Raw genomic sequence first — 18,413 nt, 5'->3', positions numbered from 1 at the left:
ACAGCATTTGAATGACAAACGTGGGGGAACACATGCATCTGTGGAATTAGTATTGAAATTTAAATTGTAATTCCCCCTAAGATCACCGTTATAACATTGCCCGCATTATTGCATTTGAATTTTCCGCCCGTGAATTCAATCGGAGGACTACCGGAGGTCTCCGGAGGACGAGCGAAAACAACTGCTCCGCTCCGCTCCGCTCCTACCGTTCCCAGCTCTACGTATTGCCCGTACCACCAGCCTGTACTGTATTTGCTTCCGCTTACCTCCTCTATAGTCATCTTGTAGAACTTCAATTTTGTACCTTTGTATACCTGTGAATACTTCAGGTTACTGACAATCTTTGTATCTCATTCTCTTTGTTGTATCTCCTTGGTTGTCTGGAAGGTGGACTGGCGTTCAAATCGGTGTTTATGGTGTAAAAAAGAGTTAATGATAGTTTTGCTATTTTGTGCGTCTGATTATATTGACATGGAATTTAAATTACTTGTTTGTGTTCTCATGAGGCTCATATTGCATAGATTGAACAAATGACAGGTAATTAGTGTGTCGTTAATGCTCGTCTCAGGTCAAGTGTACTTCAAGTTTCTTCTTCTCGTAGGCTGTGTCGTATTTTACTTAATGCTGTGTTTCACAAGATTTAATTTAATTGACGTATAAACGGTTAATACGATTATGTGTTTGAAGTATATGTTGACTTATATGTGAACTGGCTTTTCCATTAATATATGAATGTATTTGATTTTTGGAAATTGAAGACTGCGTGTTGCTATAGTAATCAACAAAGTTGATAGTGTTTTTTCTCTGGTAAAAAAATTGTGGCTTTCGAAATGATCTACGTGTTGAACCTCATCAGATATAGTTCGTTGAATGTGTATGCTGTGTTATCCATTTTTAAAGCAGTCAGTGTTAAAGTTGAACTGATTAGACAAATTGGTTGTTGATTCACTACCGGTAAACCTATATCAAGTCTCGCAGTATGTTTCGGCAACGTGACGCCAGGTTCATCTTCGGGTGGGCTCATCGACCTGCGATATTTTCTACGGTAATACAGGCCTTCCTTGGTAAGTTGTTTTTTGTTCTGTAATGTAGAGTATATCAAGACTATTGTTCCATGATAAAAAATGAAATGGGTTTGAGTTTTTAGCTAGGTTCTTTTCTAACTGGTTATAATATTATTATTGTTATGAAAACTAGATACAAACAGTTGTATCTTCAGATTTTTTTTCTAGTGTCTTTATGTCGCACCGACACAGATAGCTCGTCTGGCGATGATGGGATAGGAAAGGCCTAGGAGTTGGGAGAAAGCAGCCGTGGCCTTAATTAAGGTACAGCGCCAGCATTTGCCTGGTGTGAAAATGGTGAACCACGGAAAACCATCTCTAGGGCTGCCGACATTGGGATTCAGACCCACTATCTCACGGTTGCAAGCTCACAGCCGCGCACCCCTAACCGCACGGCCAACGCGCCTGGTCTTCAGAAGTCTTGCTTCATGGGTAGTCAGTCACATTGTACTTTGGTTATTTTCTTATGTTGGCAGTAATTTCCAACAGACTGCAGTCGACCATTCAATAAACTGTATGGTACTGAACAAATTTGTGGTTGCTAGGTATGCTAGTATATTGATCTACAACAATCTTCTAATGTATTTATGTTATTAGGCCTGTATTTTCTGTTTGGTAGGTGGGTTATTTATGGAGCAATAGCAGTGTGGAACTAAACTGGAAAGTAGGACCTAAGTGTGATCTTTGCCTGAGGGAAGCATTGTAGTGAGCTATGCCGTTTGTACAACAGTCAACACTAAAGGCATATGTGTTTTGTACCGATTTCTATATTATGTTTTGGGAAAGTGGAATCAAAACTAATAGGACCTATTATTCTATTCATTAATACAAGTTTATAATGCGAACCACTTAATGCTGTCCATTGGTCTGGATAGATAGGGCCTTGAGATTGAGAGTTCAATGCATTTTATGTGCGAAGTACCCATCTCCTCCACTCCATTTTCTATATGAAATTATTTTTGTTCTGTATTCCATATTTTTATTTTTTATTTTATTTTTTTACAGGTTTTATTTACTTGTGTGTTTATTCTGCACTGTTCAGCAATGTCATGTATTTGTGTTGATTACTGGGAATGTCATTTCCCCTGTATATGTCAGCCAATGGCAGTGCTAGTAGCTGCTCGACTAATGGAGAATGGCACGTGACATTTGATTCATGGTTATTTAAGTAAAAATACTTCTGGGTGCTGGCTGGTGGTTCCCTGGCTAGGTAATTCTTTGTTTCCTGGGACACGTATGACTCGGCTTGGATAATGTCACACAGGTTGTATGTTGAACATGGTATGGCTTGGAGGATGTCACAGCTGTTACACAAACATGGCATGGTTTGGATGATGTTTCAGCCAGCTACACAAGGCTGAGACCTTAGGAATAGTGTTGGCTACTGAATGCATGATTCGAAGCAGTGTATCGATTCATTCAAGTGTCCGAGTGAATCGATTCACAGGAACGGCGAGCTCACGGCACACGATTCAGCTTACTCCCAGCGGACAGTGCTGAGTGGCGCACTCACTGGACGTTGACGGGGAGCCGAGCTTGCGCTGCAGCGAGACATTGAATCATGGCACATTGAAAGAATCGTGAACGAGCGCGGCTCAGTGAGACACATGATACACACAGCTCCTTATCGGCTCACTGGACACGCGGAGAGCCGAGCTTCCGCTGCAGCGAGACATACAGTGAGCCATGGCACACGGAAAGAATCGTGAACGAGGCGGCTCAGTGAGACACAAGATACGCACGGCTCCTTATCGGCTCACTGCAGCGAGACATACAGTGAGCCATGCTACACTGAAAGAATCGTATGCTATAATGAACTCTCGAGCTCAGCTCATTTGAAAATAATACCCATTTGCATTCACTGTCCTCTTCTTACCGGGAGGTTTAAATAATAGATGGATTTATTTGCAGTGTTAAAAGGTTAGTAACAACATAATTCTGAAGTAGCTAGTAAGTAGGTAGGCTATTAGGTTATACTATTTATTAGTTTAATGAATCTTAGTATTATAACTTAGTTGACATTTGACAATTAAACTCGACTCTAGCCTGCCCTATGACTATGAGTCATGCTCATGATCACTCAAAAGTACCTGTTTTATATTGGGAAGAACGGCTCAGTATTCTCTCAGTTCATATGTCACATCGTTGCACAAGACTTCAATCATATGTGGACAGATGCAATAACAGTATGTTGAATCAGAAAACCAGCGGGCTACTATACATCTCGGGTAGCCTATACAAAACATGACGATTAAAAAAATCCTCAGCTGATAGAAAAATACATATTTTCAAAAATGACTGAGCGAGTTGTCGTGCGGTTAATATCGCGTTGCTATGCGCTTGCATTCGGGGGATGGTGGGTTTGAATCCCACCGTCGGCAGCCGTTAAGATGGTTTTCCGTAGTTTCCCCATTTTCACACCAGGAAATGCTGGGACTGCACCTTAATTCAGGCCATGGCTGCTACCTTCCTAATCCTAACATTTCCCACCCTGCGTCGCCGGAAACCTTTGATGTATTAGAGTAACTAGCATTTTTTTCTAAGAAAGGAGTTCATAGTATGAAGACCAGATGGCAGCTGCGAGCACTGAATGCTGTTGCTGCTGTCTTACCAGCACATACTACACAGATGCAGTAGGAGCGGTGACCAATGAGACGTGAATCGGATCACTGTATCGATTCAGTAACTTGAACGGAATCAAATGAATCGATTCAGTAAAATGAATCGAATGTCCCATCACTACTTAGGAACTAGTGACAAGACTACTACTATAATAGTTTTAAAAGAGGTTGCAGTTACTCTCCAACTGACTTGCTAGGCCAAACGTTAGAGAAGATATTCTGCCATTAGCAGTCCCCTGCCACATCTGCAAGGCAGCAGCTTCCTGTTGAATTTACAAGTCATTTCGTTCACAAGGGCTTCAACAAGTCCCTTAAGGGTGAACTCCGCCAATAGCCATTTGTTCTCCCTTAGTTTATCAGGTTTGGCAGCGGCTGCCCAACCGTCGGCCGGACAGTCGCAGGTAGTACCGTCTACTGTTGCATATGGTAGCAGTATTTACCTGACCTGACGCCTTTATCAGGAGAAAATCATACAAAAGTGATGTGATATGATAACTGAAGTAGGATAGAGTAGGGATCCTTTTGTTATGCTTGCTGGGGACCCACCTCTGGAAGTATAAAAATTAAAATGGAGACTTTGTCAATCTGTCAAATTACAGTATATTTTCTGTGTTCCTATTGGATGGAGAGCAGTTTACTATTGTCTCCGATCAAGCTCACATCATGTGTGGCCCATGGCTGTCACATTCTTTGAAAATAATGAAACTTCGATGATTGAAATTGATTGTCATGGCATGTGCCAGTTACAGCTGAAGTATCTGTGATGTTAATATATTAAGTACACACAAGTGAAATTCACTGATTTTTTTAGTTAGTCAGGGGTTAATTAAATGATTGAATCATTGTGAAGTAAATGGCAGAGATCTGGAAGCTGAACTGTGAGGAAGCAAATTCATTTTTTGTGCCAGAAACATTCCTTCAAGTTGAAGCGTTTAGCCAAGAAGGAAACATTTCTGGAGGGTAATCTTTCTGCCATAAATGTTATATGTTATTTTGGTTACTGGGAAAGGGGCCCCAGTCAAATTTCTGCTGGCAGCAAGCACAGTGTATCCCTTGCTATAGTGGATAAATCAATGTTAGTTTTGGCCATTGTGAAATATAGAATGCACTGGTCTCGTGTTCTTGTCACTAGCTAATGGTCTAAGCCAAGCGATTCCAACTGAGGTGCTCCCACGGCCCCGGCAGCAGCCCCGGCGCTGTGCTCTAGCACCGTTGAGGTGGTGGGGGAAAGAGGGGAAATGGAAGAGGCAGAACTACAGGTCGTCAAGTCAGCGCGCAGCTTATGAAAACAATATTTTTTATGACAGTTCTGTGAAGACATAAACACACAATTTATTCTGTACATACATTGCATTCGCCTTAATGTACATTTAGCATTTAAGTCGATTGGTGATATTGTTTTGCGGCAACTAATTTAACAATATATGGTACAATCGATTTGGCAGTAGAAATTCTAAGTACAGCCTCTAAGTTAGCATCAGACAGAGAAATCCTAGTTTTCCATTTATTTAAATTCAGAATTGAAAACATCTGTTTGCATTCATACGTTGTACCGAACATTGACGTAAATTTTAAGGCAAGTGCTTGAAGTCTGGGAAATTCTTGTTGATGAACACCTTTGTAAAAGGAAATTAAATCACCGCTGTAGTGGTAGTACCTGTCCTTTAGAATTGCGTCGCACTGTAGTTTTATCAACTTTGTTTGGAAATATGGTGATTTTTCAAGGCGTGCTGAAAATGGGGTTATAAATATTTCAAGTTGAGGTGCCATATCATTCATTTCTTTGAATGGGCATTGAATTCAGAGTGCAAAGTCTGTAACAACGTCTGATAGTCTCCAAGATTTTCATAAGTAGACAAATGTTATGATTTTAATGAAGGAAAATTGTCAAAATTTCCAGCTTCAAGCTGACTCTTCAATAACAAACTCTGCATTTTGAAAGCCTTAATTCTATTACACATGGTGCTAATCAATTTGTTCCTCTCTTCCAATGAAATATTTAAACCACTCAAATAAGACGTTATGTCCGCCAAGAAAGCGAGGTCAGCTACCCATTGTTTATTCCGCAAAAGCTGGTAGTGGAGAAACTTTCATCTCCATGAACAGAGCAATTTCTTCAATTATTGCAAAGAAGGTTGCTAGCACTGTCGCGCAACTTAACCAGCACACAATACAATAAAACGGAACATCGCTACATTCTACCTCGAGATATATTAAAAATTCTCTGAACTGGCGATGATTTAAACATTGCTTTCTGCAGAAATGTACACATTTTGATACAGTATCCATAACAGATTTAAAGTTGCAAAAGTTCTTTGCGCATAATTGTTCTTGATGTAAAACACAATGTACCGATAATACTGGAGGTAACCCACCATCGCGCACCTTCGTTTTGAAGCGGCCTATAAAACCTTGCCCATCCAACGACTTCGCTGGTGCTCCGTCAGTAGCGTCACGAGACAGATTTCCAAGTGATAAGCCCATATCGTTTATTGCGTCTTCAACAGCTGCAAATATACCTGCGCCGGTGGTAGTATCTTTGAGGGGAATGATGTCCAGTAGTTCTTCAGTTATAGCGAAATCTTGGTCGACTCCCCTCACGAAAATAGATAGCTGTGCCGTGTGACTTTTGTCAGTAGTCTCATCGAGAGTAATCGAGTACTTCTGGAAAGTGCCGCATTTGTTCTGCAATTGCTCTTTCAGGTCGGCATCACGTTCCTGTACACGACGAGAGATCGTTTTTTGACAAGCTTATCGCCTCAAAGTGGGCCACAGCACTTGGACACAATACTTCCGAACACTCTATTAAACATTCTTTTACAAATGACCATCAGTAAAGGGTCGCCCACATTTTACAATTTTCAGAGCAACAGTAGCCCATAACTTGCTCGAACTGCGCCTTCTAAAGTGTTGGATTCAAGTATCTGTGGGACAGGGAGATAAAATAATTATATTTGTGTGTCCATACCAGCACATCTAAGTCTAGTTTTAAACAGTTCTTAATACAAACCCAAGAAATGAAAACAAATCCCCTAAATTGCATGTAAAACAATTCCTAATGAGTAAGTTATTACTTATCTCTGAAGAACTTGTCAATTCCGATTTCATAACTTAGCAATTCGTTCGGTTCTTGTTGCGCCAACAATGTTATCATAGGTTGAAACATGTATATTGTGGTAGTGTTGTCGAACGGTTGAAGACTTTACGCTTAAAATGACATGATAAACCAAACGTTGAGCTTTCCCTTCGGTACTGAGAACAAAATATGAATCCACCCATGGAGTAAACGACATTTTTAACGAAGGTGAAACCAACTGCTCCGCTATCTGTTCTATCGAATAGGTTCCACTGAGAATGAGAATGAATGTACTGTCTCTTACGGGCACATGCACCGACCGCTGCGCGGAGCAAGCGGGGAAGGAGGGGAGCGCTGCTGCTGAGTACAGCGCTGGTGCGCCCCAGCACGAAGTGAAAAGGCCTGGTCTAAGCTAACCAGACCAATGGCCTTGCCACTATCAGATACTGTAAGAGGGGATACTAGAAGCCTGTGAGTTGCTTCACAGTTTACGCCCCCATGCTTCACAACTTACGCCCCCAGACTTCCTTTGCTTCTCACCAGACGTGTGGTCTTGTCAGCCAGTGATCTAACTAAATTACACCAATGCCTGTCACTAGCTGCACATAGGTTGGCAACCTTGTGTTGCATGTTACGATGTTGTGTGAGCCGCGTCATGTTGAATTCCTAACCTGTCTTTTACACTGCAGTTAGTAATGTTGTACCATAAATTTAATGCAATAGGAAGCATTTAAAATAACAATCATAGAATGTGATTTACAGTGTACACAGAAGGAACCCTTACATATATGTATTTCCAATTTGGTCGAAATACATTGTTGCAGCTGCGCTTATGGGCATTTTGGTTTGTCATGATCCCTACAAGTCTCATGATAACTTGATCCCTGAAAGACTTGTGACTCACTTCAGGCTAATTTTCTGCCTTCTGTATGAAATTATATAAATAGAAACTGTTCACCAAAGGTACCTCCAACACCTAGAAGTACAGTTTTCTTCACTACTTCAGGCCTTTTCACAACAAAACCATAAGATGAGCCGTAGTGATCAGCACGATCGCTCCCTCCCATTTTGGCCATGTAATTTGAAGTGGTCGCGGGCTCCAAAATTCTTTCTTATCCATTTCTGTTTTGTGTGACTATCTCTGTCATTTCTGGGTTGTGTCATATTCTAAGAACAGATACAGTGCGCTTATCTTTCTATGAAAATGTCATAAAATTATCTTCCTTTCATAGAGCACGGATTTCGATTTTAGGCTCCTGTCTTTCAGTTGAGATGGTAGGCTCTTCCGATTCAGTAGCACAGTCCCAGTAAGGTGAATTTTCCTTTTTTAAAGTTTGATTGCTAGTTGCATGCTAGTATAAAAACGATCAGGAAACCCATAATATCCTACAGCTTGAGTAACTTATAAAAGTAACTTTTGCGAGTAAATATGGCAAAGTAAGCAATCATGGACAAAATAAGTTATATCCATTCAATGCATCATTACCCACTGCAGGTGGGGGACGCACATGTAGAATACACCCGTGGTATCCCCTGCCTGTCGTAAGAGGCGACTAAAAGGGGCCCAAGGGGCTCTCAACTTGGGAGTGTTGATTGGTGACCACGGGGCCCTTAGCTGAGTCTTGGCATTGCTTCCACTTACTTGTGCCAGGCTCCTCACTTTCGTCTATCCTTTGCGACCTCCCTTGGTCAACTCTTGTTCTTTTTCGACCCCAACGGTATTACAGCATTCGAGGCCTAGGAAGTCTTTCATTTTCATGCCCTTCGTGGCCCTTGCCTTTCTTCGTCCGTTACTTTATTTTTTTCGAAGTGACGGATCCCTTCTTTCTTCTTTTTTCTCTCCTTACCCCCTGTGGGTGGGGGACGCAGATGAATAATACACCCACAGTATTCCCTGCCTGTCGTGAGAGGCGTCTAAAAGGGGCAACCAAGGGATGATTGAATTAGAACCATGAAACTACTTTTGATTCGTACCATCATGCAGGGAACACCATGGGTTGCCTGTATTTGCGAGTAGTACCACTAAATTAAGTACGATATAGGTTTGTGATTAGTAGCAGTAAAGAGGGTGGCCTGGGGGTCTCCAGTACCCATGCGTCGTACCCATGTGAGCAACACTGCGGGTCTGGGCGTAACCTGTGATTAGTACCACTATATGAGCGACACCGTGGGTCTGCGTTGCCTGTGATTAGTATCCACAACGTGAGGAACACCACAGGAATACCAGCGCCCGTGATTAGTACACGTAGGTGAGGAACCTCATCGGTTTGCGTTGGGTATGATAGGTGCCATTGTGTGAGAAACACCATAGGTTTGCGTTCTCTGTACGAAGTACAATACTTGTGAGTAGTACCATCTTGTGTGGAACACCGTGAGTCTTCGCTACTTTTGATTAGTACCCCAACATGACAAATACCATGATTCTACTTTACTCGCGACATGTACCATTCTGTGGGGCCTTAGATGTGGATTTTGCACCCCTTTAGACATCAAACGTTATTGTGCTTTATAAGTGGTCCCTTGGTCAGTAACACTGTTATTTACGATCTTTTTTTGAGTCTGAGTTGTTTGTTTTTTGTTGGGTTCATGTCCATCCATTCATTCTTCATGACATTTTTTAGTTTAATTTTGGTCAGTGGATGAATTTGAACTTTTTGTTATTTTATTTCGTACCATTAGGGGCTGATGACCTCGATGTTAGGCCCCTTTCAACAACACGCATCATCATCAATGCATCATCAGTAACATATATCCTCACCCCCATTTTTTGGTTTTTGTACATTATACATTTTGAAACGGACACACCACTTGAAGCCTACAGTCAATTTGTCATCTGACAGATATTGATTTGGCTTCTAAAATTGCAAGAATTACTTTCTTACATATTCTAGGACACTTCTAACTTTGATCATTCTTGTGACCATTGTTGCATTTGATTGTGGCGGGGGGAAACATGAAAGCCCCAGAATATTTGAAGAAATGGTTTCCGAGAAAAATTGTCCTTACAGAAGGTCAATAAATTGAGCCACAAGTCTCAAAAAATATATATATATATTTTAGAGTTTTCCTTTCGTTACGTGCCATGTTTAGAACACCACCATGAAATGGCTTCATTTTTGTGATGGTAACGTTGACCCGGTCCCACCATTTGGAATTCTGCTGCAACAGCATATGTTTGCTAATGCATTCTCTTACATACTGTTATTCTTCTTACATATTTCGGAGAACGGTGAAACCAGGAACAGCAGTGAAAAGAAATCCAAAGGAGTCACCGGCTTCTTTCTTGTAGTAGGAGGCGTATATTCCATAGCACTGTTGTGAAAAAACCTGGAAAATTCACAGTCACCTTTTTCATTATCTCTTCATTCAACACCTTCTACATCACTGTTTTACCACTGTCCTCCACCTGAATTTCCTCTTCCTCACTTCAAAAACCATTCTCTGATTTGGGAACACTGTCACCTTCAGAGTCCATCAGTGTCACTGTCACACAATTGTTTGTAAATATCATCAGGTTCCATGCCTTGAATGGTGGCACCATGTTGATAACAAATGCAAACATAGCAGGGACAGTGAAAAAAAATATCTCAAAAAAAGGGGGAAAAATGCAACTCAGCTAAAACAAATTAAAATCAGATGGTAGGAAGTAACAGGGAAATGCTCAGGCTGTATATTGCGTAATGCTTGGTGCCATTTTTTTCCAGCGTAAGAAATATTTAAGCTTAAAGTTGTGTCGAACTAGGTCCGACATAGGACGGGAATGGAAAGTTGACTATGTCGCCACGAACCTGCTACGCAGGCGCAGCAGGGGGAGAGGTGATACTCCCACGTGGTACGTCCCAGGTGGCGGATAGGGGGGTCCTAACGGGCTTGCCGGCGGACTTGAGGGAAATAAAATACCTCTCGCGGACCAAACACACAACCCCCGTGGGTGGGGGAATCAGACGAAGAATTCACCCACGGTATCCCCTGCCTGTCCTAAGAGGCGACTAAAAGGGGCGACCAAGGGATGATCCAATTAGAACCATGAAACTACTTGTAATTAGTACCATCACGCAGGGAACACCATGAGTTGCATTTACTTGCGCGTAGTACCACTATGTTAGGTACGCAATAGGTTTGTGATTAGTAGCGACAGTGTGTGAATCAGGATGGGGGTCCTGCAGTACAGTCTGTGATTCGTACCCCTATATGAGCGACACCATGGTTCTGCCTTACCTATGCTCAGTTCCCACTATGTGAGGAATTCTACGGGATAGTACGGGTCCCTGTGGTTAGTCCACTTATGTGAGGAACGCCATAGGTTTGCGTTGGCTTTATAGGTTTGCGTTGCCTGCAAATAGCGCCGCAATGTGCGAAACACCATAGGTCTGTGTTACATGTGCGCATTACACTACCTGTGAATAGTACCATAATGTGTGGAATACCGCGAGTCTCCGCTACTTTTGATTAGTACCGCAACATTACACATAGCATGGTTCTACTTTCTTAGCGATAAATACCATTATGAGGGGCTGATGACCTGGATTTTGGACCCGTTTCGACTACGCACAATCGATTCATCATCGTACTATAGAAGCAGTCCCTTGGTTGGTAATACGATTCTTTTGTGCCAGTTTCTGTGCATGTGTGGCACTGTGGGTCTGATCCACTGATCCATTCATTCTTCGTCCTCATGCTTTGAATTCTGGTCAGTGGAGGATTTTGAAATTTTAAGTTGTCAATTCATTTCGTCTCATTTCGTACAATTAGGGGCCGATGACCTCGATGTTAGGTCCCTTTAAACAATAAACATCAATCATCATGACTATGTTGGACTCAGCCCGACATTGGACCCCATCTTTCACTTCACTTAATTCTGATTTTAGTTTGCACTTAATTTCTTCTTGACTAGACTTCAGTTCACTAAAGCATTGGCCCTGATTGGATGTGAGTTCAATTTTAAGTTGGTCTTGGCTGGATTTGAGTTGAATTTTAAGCTAGTCTGGATTTGAGTTTACTTGTAAGTTTGCTCGTAAGTTTGCTTTGACTGGATTTAAGTTCATTCTTGAATTCACTTGTGATCTTGATGAGGAGAACCTGTAGCTGTTCGGTATTCCATTTTCCTAATTAACTGAACATTTCTGTGGACTACGATGTGCGCTACCAGTCAATCCCGATTCTGATATCAGTTGTAACGTGGAGGCGGATGGATAAATGGACAGACGAGTGGTAGCATTTACTCAAACATTTATTGTCTAAAACTGATAGCTAGAACAACTATACAGGCACACAATCACTACAGTTAGCACACACATACAATTGTGCAGTCTTCGTTCGCTGTCCCGCATTGCTCAGTTGCCCTGTGGTCCCTCGTCGCTGAGTTGCACTCTTCGCATTTGCCCTCACCTCACAAACAGAACTTAACTGTCTCAATTGCTGGCAGAACTCAGCCCTAACTGAACTGTCTCACGCTTGTTCAGTCTGACTTAAATAGGAAGGCTGTCCTTTCTAGATATTTCGCAAGAGTAGAATGCCCTGGAGCTCTCTGGAAATTGAATGCTCTCCTAACTCCTATCGAGTCCTTTCTCATACTGCCGGAAAGCATGGAGGGATGACAGAAGAGGTAGCAGATGGGTTGGCCAGTGTGTGTCCGATTCGTCTCTTGACTGATTGCCTGAAGTGGCAAGAGAGCGGGGCCGTAACTCGGTGATGTGTTCCGTCGTTGGAGGTAGACTAGCTTGCTCCTTGCAAGGTGGCACATTAAGACACATCACAGTATGTATAATACATAACGTAAATTTGCTTACCTGTGTGAATGTTTCTGTATGTGTGGGAGGGTGGATGAATGTTTACGTGATTTTGAATGTGTGAGAGCTTAAATGAGAATGAATGAGTCAGCCTAGCTGGAGTATGTGTGGGGACCGTGTATGTATAGTCATGTGGAGGTAGAATTAGTTGATAATACACAACAGAAGCTGTGAATAATTATTTAAACGTGATGAATATATATAGGCCCTATAATTATAATTAATATACTACTGTAATGTTATTTAACCCCAGTACTCCTGCAACATTTTACCTCAAATGCTGAGGGTAAAGTTACTGCATTACAGACATTAAAAAAAAAAAAAAAAAATGTAACCGCAGATAAATGAAAATGTACATGTATATCATTTTAAAGCTTAGAAATAGTACTAAACGTTGATGCAAGAAACAAAATGATTATAATAATGGTTAATACTGTGAAAAATGTATAAACAAGTTAACAAATTCCAAAAATGTTTAAAAATCCTGCTTTAAAGTGGCTGAAATAATGTGTTGATGTGACTGAAAATATTATTTATGTAATTTATAAACTATAAGCTTATGATGAAGCAGACCTGGCCAACAGCTGGAAACTGCAGATGATGATAATGATGAAGCTTATTAAGTTTAAGTTCCCTTTTGAAAAAAATAACAGATTTCCCTCAACATTTTTCAGGAATACTAGCGTGGTGGACTAAGGTCTTCACACCCTCCTCTTTTTGATGTTGTGATCCAAGTCCTTGTAACAGTTCACACATACACCATCATTGCAGCCATAGTTGAACCTTTTCACTTTTTTATTTCCAGAAGAATTGCATGCAACACACATGCGTTGATGATTATTGGGAAGTTTCTCTATAGTGTGAGAGGTGCTGCCAGCAGCTGGCAAGTTTTGAACTTCTTCAGCACCACAGAGAGACTCCACAATGTTCACAGTAAAGTCATATCTTGATATTAGTTTATCTTCATCTGTATACTGTGTATATAGAATAGAGGCATTGAGGATGGCCATGTCAGCAATATGAAAAAAAAGTTTTTACCAGTTCCTATGGCTAGCTCATTCAGCTGACACGTGATCAATTTTCTGATCAGACACACCAATACCCCTCATCCCCTTCGTATACTCTGTCACCAACTGGCATAAGAATTTCCCTCCCCTTCGAAGATCTACGTTTCACCTTGTGATTGATAGCTGGGCATGCAGTAGAGAGAACTGATAACAACTTTTTCTGAGATTTTCTCTCTCTCCATGCAGTGAACAGCAGTGGCCACTTCTTTAATATACAGTTTGTTCAGACTCTAATTTTAAAGAGTTTATTCCTGGAGGAAGAGTTTTTCTATTACTGTGAACAGTACTGGTGAAAAGAGTATTCTTTTCCCAAAGAGCTAATGCCAGGTCAACAGAAGTATACCAGTTGTCCACAACAATATGGTACCCCTTCCGAAATATACTTCCAGTACTATTCAGTAAACTGAAAACTACATCAAACCCCAATCCTATACCACTTGGTGCAGAACCTCCAGAATTTACGGGTGAATAAACACCGAACTGCATTTTATATGAGGAACCTGGTTCACACACCTTGAAAGGTTTAATTCCCCACTGGCAGACATTGAATCAGATGAGTTCTGTTTTTAGTAGGTACCAACTAATGTCTCATCAATACTGAGTGTTTTCCCTGGAACATAATGCTTTTTAAAATAAGAATTAGTGGTCAATGGCTGGCCTAACCTTGAAGAGGGGATCATAGTCCTGGTCATCTGGTTTCTTGCAGCATGTGTTGTAGGCCTACACAATATGGAAAAATCTGTTTATTAGTAAGAAAGTATCCCTTGCCATAACTTTTCTAAAGAAGGGTGTGTCTTGACTAGGATGCTGAGTTGACCAATAACTTGACAGGTTCTTCTTCACAAGCCTCATGTTTATGATCAGGCGAATAAAGCGTTTTAAATCTGCCATCCGAATACCACCGTCTAGCCATAAACGAAATCGACTGTACTTCTGTAGAACACCTAACTTATGAATGTATTGTCTGGCATAACGATTAGTCTCTTGTACTAATAATCTCCAGAAACCAAGGGTAAAAAACTGAAAGAAGTACAAGTTGGGGCTGCATATTTCTGGGTCCTGGGTGGTGACCAGTAAATGAGACACTTTTTTCGGGGAATTCACTTTCTGGAGTTTCCACATCACACCTTCAATACTTGCATTACCAGTCGTCTGAAAACCTGTTGTAGAACCTGGAAGCTCACCAACATACACATCACTGAATTTTGGGACACACTGTGATAATCCACCCGCTGCACTCACAATTTCATTTTCAATTTCATCATCTGATGAATTCTCCACATTATCCTCCACATCACTATCCGTATCATCATAAATAAGTCTTTCAATTTCATTATCGTCAACATAAATAGACGCCATGTTGCTTCACTGATAACTAGAAGTGTAAATATAAATTAGTGTCTGCCTTCCAAACAAATGATATTGGTGACTCATAAATAGTTTCAAAAGAAATATAAAGCCTCAAACTAGCAGCTAAACATACTACTGCTGCCATCTCTTGAGATTCTTATGAACTACGACGATTTTCCCGACCGTCTGTCAGACGATCACAGTTGAGAAACAGTCGCACCGTCTGTCAGACAGACAGTCCGCAGTTCTTGGGTTAAGTGGGGATGGATGCATGTTGGTGTACGTGGAGCCATGTCCTTTCTCCATTCACTATCCCTAAATTGTAATGAACAATTTATGGAAAATAAATAGTAATAACAATGCATGGTCAGCACGGCGAATGCCCCCGGCTATTATTCTGCGCTTTCTCGACAGGTTTAAAAAGTTCTAGTTTTACATTTAGTTTTGGTTTAGTGCAGGTTGTCAGTGTGCATAGCTTGCGTTCAGGAGGTAGTGGATTTGAATCCCGCTATCAGCAGCCCTGAAGATGGTTTTCCATGGTTTTGCATTTTCACGCTAGGCTTAATTAAGGGGTCACGATTCCTTCTCAGTCCTTGTCCAGTCTTATCCTATCGTCGCCATAAGACCTGTCCGAGTTGGTGCAACATCAAACCACTAGCAAAAAGAAATAAAATATTTGTGAAGATTTTTATGGTATCTGTTCAACTGTTTGAGAATATTTTGTGGACTTAATGTACAAGCCATTACCTTACAAGTTGCTTCATACTAAAATTCAGTTTTGTTGATCAGCTTACAGTGTGTAGAAAGTGAGTAATCCATTTTATAAGAACACATTTATTATTACCAGAGAAAGGCCAGCAGGTGAAAGGAAAACTTAGAAAAATAAACTTCTTGATAGACAGAGGTAAGCTCAGCTCTTTTTTAACACGTTGAGCACTGGATGAATTTTTTAAAACTTTGCTGTTGGACCATGTTCTTTTGTATTAACTCTTCTCAAATATAGAAAACTGTTGGCTAAAATATAAATTCACATAAATGGAATAAAAAATGTGTTTTTCTGACGGTATTCGTAGCGGTCCCTACGCCATGGTCCTTTCATAAAAATGTTCCTCTGGGACCAGCAGTCCAGGGAGATTTCCCTCGTATTTACAGGAAATACTTTCATTTAGATGTTTTCGGGTCATTCGTGCTTTAGCTGTTGGCAAGACAGCACCCATGTTGGTATAAGTTTATTGTTCCTTTATGTCATATGCAATCGTGTGCTTTTACATAATCATTGTTTTGAAAGATTTTAATCTTTTCTTAACGTAATTCAGCTTCTAAATACAGTGGAACCTTGAATTGCGAGCATAATCCGTTCCGGCAACATGCTTGTAATCCAAAGCGCTCGTATATCAAAGCAAGTTTTCCCATAAGAAACAATTGAAATGGTGATGATTCGTCCACAACACAAATATATTTATTCGCATACCATTTCTAAAACAAAATATAACGTAAAACAAATTAAAGTGCACTTTTCCTTACCGTTGAATCATTGTTGGTGTGAGGGAGACGAGAGATGACATGAGAAAAGTTACTGTGTGGCACGAATTTCAAGAACGGAATCACTGCTATCTGTTGGCTCACTGGAATTGTTTTCTTTTCGTGCATCTTTAACGAGGAACCTGTCCAATGACTGTTGATTTTGTCTCTCTTTGAGGATTTCACGAAAATATGACATTGCATTCTCATTAAACTGGTTCATCGCTCGCACTGCTACAGCCTTATTCGGGTGGTCTTTCTCTACAAAATTTTGCTCCGTTTCCCACATTTTGCAAATCTCCTGAATCTCAGTTGAAGTGAGAGATTCCATTGACTTTGCCTCCTCGTCTTCCCCGGACAAGATTTCCTCCATAACATCCTCCTGTTGTTTGCGATGCACGCCCATCAGTTCGTTGGTGGACAGTTCCTGGCTATGTTCTTCCACCAGCTCTTGAATGTCCACGCCATTCACCTCCAACACCATAGTCTTCCTAAGGACACAATTTAATCAACAATTGGCGGCTCACTGTCACCAACAATCCCCTCAAAGTCATGTTCAAAAACACAGTCAGGCCACTGCTTTCCCCAAGGGGAAGCGGAGTTCTCTTGGTGACTCCATCCCTGGCCTTATCAATGACCTTCAGCCAGTTCACGATGGGTAAATGATTTCTCCCAAACTCACGGAGGGTAAGGTTTATTCCTTCGGTCACTTCAAAGCATCGCTGAAATAGTGCTTTGGTGTATAACTTCTTGAAGTTCGAAATGACTTGCTGATCCATAGGCTGGAGTAGTGTTGGGAGGAAGGAACTTACCCTTAACGAACTTGAATTCCTCCAGTAAGTCGTCTTCAAGGCCTCAAAGGCTGGAGGATGAGCAGGGGCATTGTCCATAACCAGCAAGACTTTGAGTGGCAGATTATTTTCTGAAAGGTATTTCTTCAGTACAGGACCAAAGACCTCGTTCATCCATTCAATAATGGCCCAGGGGGGACGGACGGTCGTAGGCACACGTGACGCTCGTATTGTGAAACCTCACTCGCTTATCAAGTTACAATTTATTTAAAATGTTTGCTCGTCTTGCAAAACACTCGTAGACCAAGTTACTCGCATTTCCAGGTTTCACTGTACTCAAGAAATATTGGAAATGTAAACATTTTAAAAATTCTTTTTTCATAGAATTTTAATGTATTTAATTTCATGTTTTGAGTCATAGGGCCTTTATGTAATACTTGATCAACAAAACACTTAATAAAGTGTTGAAGATTATGATGTAAAACAATAAGATAGTATTACAAGTTTCTTACTGCCGCTGCAGAAGTAGGGACCACAGTGGTTTGTGGCTTAAGTTATCTCCATTTAGCTGGAGTCCTCTGGTCTCCAGGAAACAATAAGTTCAGTGCTTACGCAGCAGTCCCCGAGGACCGCCATGGTCTGACAGGAAGTTCGGCCAGCTGTTCTGCTGGACACGTTCTGGCACTCAACGTGTTAGGTTCACTTTGCAGAGTGGAGGAAATAACACAATTATGTTTATCACCATAAAATTATTTGGGTTAATATGCTGGATAGATACTACCGAGGAAAACATCACTCCACACTGTCACAGCCATAAATGAGCCTGAAGCTTCAGTTAGAGCTACATTTTGCTGTGGCCAGTGCAAAGTTACTGCATCCATTGAGAAATAGCAACAGGCAGCTTGATTGGATAATGATATAAAATGTGGCAGAAGTATTTGTGTCTTTAACAGTGATATCAAAACTCCTACAAAATCTAGTTATACGTAGAAGATAAGATGAAACCTTTCTCTTCACTGTAAGAGTAGCTTTTAAACCAAGTAATGTAATTTTAAGGCTTTTCAGTCTATTGAACACTAATTTTATTTATTTATTTATTTATTTATTTATTTATTTATTTATTTATTTCAAAAG

At 40.9% G+C, this 18,413-nt stretch overlaps 1 protein-coding gene across 2 annotated transcripts in view; it reads left to right on the top strand.

The window, feature by feature from the left end:
* Positions 1-236: 236 nt before the first annotated feature.
* The window catches only part of LOC136864820 (protein C-mannosyl-transferase DPY19L1), a 573,453-nt gene continuing 555,276 nt past the window's right edge, over positions 237-18,413 (top strand). The window contains exon 1 of one of the 2 annotated variants that reach the window (XM_067142261.2): positions 237-1,064. In XM_067142261.2, coding sequence (XP_066998362.2) covers positions 980-1,064 — 85 coding nt within the window. In that variant the 5' untranslated portion in view covers positions 237-979. The remainder of the gene's footprint in view (positions 1,065-18,413) is intronic. The other variant, XM_067142260.2, reaches the window with a different exon arrangement.

Source organism: Anabrus simplex, chromosome 2 (genome assembly GCF_040414725.1).
Source record: "Anabrus simplex isolate iqAnaSimp1 chromosome 2, ASM4041472v1, whole genome shotgun sequence".
Lineage (NCBI taxonomy): Eukaryota > Metazoa > Arthropoda > Insecta > Orthoptera > Tettigoniidae > Anabrus > Anabrus simplex.
This window is presented reverse-complemented; position numbering and strand designations above follow the sequence as displayed.